This window comes from Sinocyclocheilus grahami, unplaced genomic scaffold, assembly GCF_001515645.1.
Source record: "Sinocyclocheilus grahami isolate Dianchi unplaced genomic scaffold, SAMN03320097.WGS_v1.1 scaffold259.1, whole genome shotgun sequence".
NCBI classification, from domain to species: domain Eukaryota; kingdom Metazoa; phylum Chordata; class Actinopteri; order Cypriniformes; family Cyprinidae; genus Sinocyclocheilus; species Sinocyclocheilus grahami.
In genome coordinates this window covers 1,713,696-1,719,275 of record NW_015505438.1, presented here as the reverse complement: position 1 = coordinate 1,719,275, position 5,580 = coordinate 1,713,696, and the positions used below count along the sequence as shown (strand labels likewise).

The following is a 5,580-nucleotide window of genomic DNA, read 5'->3' as shown; positions in this document are numbered from 1 at the left end:
TGTGAATCATAATGTTCTGCTGAAAATAATGTGGGACAGGACTTTTAAGTTAATTAGAATTTGAGTTATACAGTGGATGGATTTTTTAGGTCAGTTTTTGCTATTTTTCTTCAAATGTAATTTCAGAGGTGGAAAATTATAATTATTAGCAACTCATCAGAATATTAAACAACGTAATACAATGTAACATATTTTCTATAATAAGTGCTAAGATTTTGATGTGTAATAATAATAAGAAAATATTTTTATTTTAGATTAATGTCATTGTGATGAATTGTGTGCAATAAGAACAAGAACATTTAATCTGGAAAGCTATGGCCAATATTGATTTCTTGAATTACATCCTTCAACATTGAAATTAAAATGCTCTCATCATTTACTTACTCTTGTTATGTAACAGATGTAAACGACCTTCTTGGAACACAAACTGATTTTCAGAAAAACCACGCATTTCTGTGCGTTCTTATAATGCAAGTTCAAGGGTCCCTCAAAGTTGACACTAAAACTACAATCTACAAGCTTAGCTGATAAATCAGCATTAAGTCTTTAATGCTTTGAACTTTTTTTTAACTACAAACCATTGCTTTTGTTCTGTTTTGTGTGTGAAAGCACAGAGGACTCTCACTTCTTGCATAAGTTTAGCATTATGTCAAACATTAACTTTGAAAATATTAGTATTTTTCTCACACACTTCAGCTGAGGTTGTTCTTTTGCGTGGTTTTTGAAGCGTCAATTTTGAGGTACCCATCCAGTTCATGTTACGTACTTACTGAGATGGATTCTTTTTCTAAAAATCTCTGTTTGTGTTCCACAGAAAAAAGAAAGTCATATACATCTGGGTCTGCATGAGGATGAGTAACTGATAAGAGAATTAAAATTTTGGGGTGAAGCATGCCTTTAAGGTTGGATAATGTTTGAATAAATTTAGTTAGTTGTCTGAATGAGTTCAAACTCAAAACCTGTTTTTCTTCCCCAGGTATGTGTTCTGGGCAGATAGTGCAGCGTCTCCCAGAATTGAGCGTGCCAGTTTGGATGGGACAAGCAGAATAGCACTGATAACTTCATCTATACGTTCTCCTGTCGCAATCTCTTTAGGTTAGACTTCTCATAAGCAATTAAGTTGTGTAATCCAGCTTGCTTTTTTCATTACATCATTTAGTGTATAAAGGTTTTATGCAAATTATACCAAACTCATCCTTAAATTAATGCATGGATCATACACCTTGAAAACAAAGTAAGGAAAAATTAGAAAATAATGCACACCGAGGTGGTGGTGACGCGAAGAGAAGTGACCGTTATACCTCAGTAGTGCATTATTTTCTAATAATTCAAAGGACCGGAGTCAATCATTCCACATGTACTACAGTAGCTACTCCTAAAGACATTGTTCAATGTTGTAATTCATGACATTTGTCTGGTTTTTGTCCTTAAAATGCTCTTGCATGTAGGACTAATTTCTTACACATCTCATCCAACGCCTCTGTTGCTAATTCCAAAACGTCATTTTCTATCATCTAATAACGGATGCTTGAGCCGTTGAAAACGTTAAATAAAGTTATTTAGCGTGTATGAATTACCTGAGTTAAAGGGACTTCGAGTCTCTGTGTCTCTCGGCTCCACATCTCTACTAATACCGAAACCTAAGTTCATCTGCTCCAACAACAGCGCTGTTATTACCTCGCTAGTGAGAAAAGTCATGTAGCTTTTAAGTTGCTAAACTATTTTACTGAGTACTGTATGTGTGTGCATTTGAGTGGGAGAGAGAGCAGGATAAAGAGAGTATGTGCTTTCCATAGATAATAAAATATGGAAATAATTAGTATTATTTATCCTGTTGGTTACTGAAATCATTTGGCAAAGTGATATGGACATGTAAAGCGATCAAGACCTGCCTGGAACTACTTTAGCCATGTTTCCCTGAAAATTGCACACCTTAGAATGTTCGTCAACCAATCAGATTCAAGCATTCAAAAGCCTTGTAGTATAAGAGTTAGATAAAAGAATAATAATGTCAAATCACTGAGTCATCTTTACTTTTATAGCACTTTATACTATAGAGGTTTCAAAGCAGCTTCACCGTATTGAACAGGGAAAACTATCAGAGTAAATTATGCAAGCTTCAGAAATGAGGCAAATCCAGATTCTGCTGGTAACTGCAGCAAGACAATAGTGTCATTATTCAGCTCCAGTCAGTTCAGTGTTGATTTACTGTAGCTGAGTTCAATAACGGCGTTATCTGTGTTTGTTAAGGTTGGTCAATAAGCAAAGGGGTAAAAAGTTAATAAATAAACCCATTGATATATTTTTTCTTTGCTCATTTAGATATCCCTCGTGGTCTGCTGTACTGGGCTGACTCTGGTCTGCGCATAATATCAAGGGTTGCATTTGATGGGCAACATAGAAAGACAGTTGTAGAGTCCAACGGATATCTAGATCAACCATTTGGACTGGCCGTATTTGAGGTACATAACACAATGCATGTCACTTTTCCTCAATCTGTATAATTATTTCCTTACCAATGACCATAGTTAATTTTTTTATAAAATGTGTGTGTGTATGTGTATATATATATATATATATATATATATTATACACACATACACACACACACACACACACACACACTAGGGGTTGCACCGACTATTCGACTTCAATGCTCTGCCATGACGCTTTAAACTTGACGTCAACTAGTCGCTGGTCCTATAGAGGGTGCAACAGGATAAGAAATCTTTGAAGGACTTCGACATTTACATTCCGTTTCCAAACAGTTCAAATGACAAATAAATGCATACTCTGAAAGTGCTCCACAAGACATGTGTGATTATATTACTGGATGCTCGAAATTGAATGGGAGAATGCACGTTTTAAACGGCTTATTGTACAGGTAAGTTAATTGCCGTTCTAATCTAATGTGCTGCTGCACTGTAACGCACACACATTACAGACAGTAGCGCGTACATCACGCACACAGAGTCATTCAGCGCGGAAATTTATTGTCAACACTGTTCTGTGATTTCTCAATAAAATAGCTTAGAAACGGAATAGTTCAAGCATATATTTCTTAATAACTAAATTACACAGCTTCACTACTAGTAGAGAGATGCTGCCAGGTAGAATTAATTCACTCACTCTCACTAATGCATTCATATTAAAAAGTATGATGGCGCCGACGGTGATATATTTTTTGGCGTACGATGGCGCCGACGGTGATGGCTGCCTCCGTGGCGTGCTCCGCAGTTGTTTTTATGTTTTTGTTAGTTTGTCCTGTCTTTAGTTATATCCCTGCAATCAGTTCACCAGAGACAAATTGCTGGACATTCGGCAGTACACTCCACCCGATATTTCACCAGTTTTCGACTATTCTGATGTTTTGCTGGACATTGTAGTTGGGGGAGCTGTGGCGCTGATCAAGCGCTTAAGGACGCACAGACGGGGGAAGCGAGCCGGCGCGCTAGTCAAGCTCAGACAGCGCGGATTCAGAACGCTGTTGCCGAGCATCCATCTGGCGAACCTCCGCTCTCTACCCAACAAAACGGACAAACTCCTTCTGCTCTCCCAGACAAATAAGGATTTTTCAAACTCTGCTGCTCTGTGTTTCTCGGAAACCTGGCTGAAAGACGCCATTCCGGACAGCGCGTTGAGTCTCCCGGGCTTTCAACTGTTCAGAGCAGATCGCGACGCAGAATCAACGGGGAAATGGCGCTGCGGCGGGACATGCTTTTACATCAATGAGAGGTGGTGTACAGATGTAACTGTGTTAAAGAAGATGTGCTGTTCAGATCTAGAAGTGCTCTTCATTAACTGTAAGCCGTTCTACTCGCCGCGGGAGTTTTGTTCGTTCATTCTCGTCAGTGTGTACATTCCTCCGCAAGCACACGTGAGCTCAGCTTTACAGAAACTCGCTGATCAGATCACAGACACAGAACAACAACACCCGGACTCTGTTTTAATCATTCTCGGGGACTTTAATAAAGCCAATCTCTCCCGTGAACTGCCAAAATACAGACAGCACATCACATGTCCCACCCGAGACAGTAATATATTGGATCACTGTTACACCACAATAAAGAATGCATATCACTCTGTCCCACGAGCAGCTTTGGGGCTCTCTGATCACTGCTTAGTTCATCTTATACCGACCTACAGGCAAAAACTGAAATCAGCTAAACCTGTATTAAGGACTGTAAAAAGATGGACTAATGAAGCAGAGCAGGATTTACAAGCTTGTTTTGACCTCACTGATTGGAGCGTCTTTGAAGCTGCTGCCACCGATCTGGACGAGCTCACAGAGACTGTAACATCTTATATCAGTTTCTGTGAAGACATGTGCATTCCTACCAGGACTCACTTAACTTACAACAATGACAAACCATGGTTCACTGCAAAACTCAGACAGCTCCGTCAGGCCAAAGAAGATGCTCACAGGAAGGGGGATAATGTCTTGTATAAACAGGCTAAATACACACTGGAAAAGGAGATCAGAGTGGCAAAGAGGAATTATTCAGAAAAAATAAGGATTAAATTCTCTTCCAGTGACTCGGCATCAGTGTGGAAAAGTCTAAAAGAAATCACCAATTACAAGACACCATCCCCCAGCACTGCGGAGAATCAACACCTGGCAGACGATCTGAACGAGTTCTACTGCAGGTTTGAAAACCCACCCCCCCCCCGCCCTGAACCCCTCTCCACACAACCATTCACACCCCCAGCAACCCCCCTCTCCCCCACACCTGCAATTCAGATCAGCGAAGAAGAGGTGAGCCAGGTCTTCCGGAAGCAGAAAAGGAGAAAAGCACCAGGCCCAGACTGTGTTACACCAGCCTGTCTGAAATCCTGTGCTGACCAGCTGGCCCCCATCTTCACACAGATCTTCAACAGATCACTGGAGCTGTGCGAAGTCCCTTCATGCTTCAAACGCTCCACCATCATCCCCGTCCCAAAGAAACCCAAAATTACTGGACTTAATGACTACAGACCTGTGGCTCTAACGTCTGTGGTCATGAAGTCTTTTGAAAGACTGGTGCTGGCCCACCTGAAGGACATCACTGGACCCTTGCTGGATCCTCTTCAGTTTGCCTACAGAGCAAACAGGTCTGTGGACGATGCAGTAAACATGGGACTGCATTATGTTCTGCAACATCTAGACAGACCAGGGACTTATGTGAGGATCCTGTTCGTGGACTTCAGCTCGGCCTTTAACACTATCATCCAAAACCTCCTCCTGCCAAAACTAACTCAGCTCTCGTGCCCACTTCCGTCTGTCAGTGGATCAACAGCTTCCTGACAGACAGGCAGCAGCTAGTGAGGCTGGGAAAATACACATCCAGCTCCCGTATGATCAGCACTGGAGCTCCTCAGGGCTGCGTTCTCTCCCCGCTGCTCTTCTCCCTGTACACCAACGACTGTACATCTAAAGACCCCTCTGTCAAGCTCCTGAAATTTACAGACGACACCACACTCATCGGCCTCATTCAGGACGGTGACGAGTCTGCTTACAGACAGGAGGTCGAGCAGCTGGCTGTCTGGTGCAGTCTCAACAACTTGGAGCTCAACACGCTCAAAACAGTGGAGATGACCATG

At 41.5% G+C, this 5,580-nt stretch overlaps 1 protein-coding gene across 1 annotated transcript in view; it reads left to right on the top strand.

Moving 5' to 3' along the window:
* Positions 1-5,580, top strand: part of LOC107599033 (low-density lipoprotein receptor-related protein 8-like) — a 16,452-nt gene that overhangs the window by 3,702 nt on the left and 7,170 nt on the right. Inside the window, exons 5-7 of the mRNA XM_016290521.1 lie at positions 401-455; positions 977-1,095; positions 2,323-2,462. Coding sequence (XP_016146007.1) covers positions 401-455; positions 977-1,095; positions 2,323-2,462 — 314 coding nt within the window. The remainder of the gene's footprint in view (positions 1-400; positions 456-976; positions 1,096-2,322; positions 2,463-5,580) is intronic.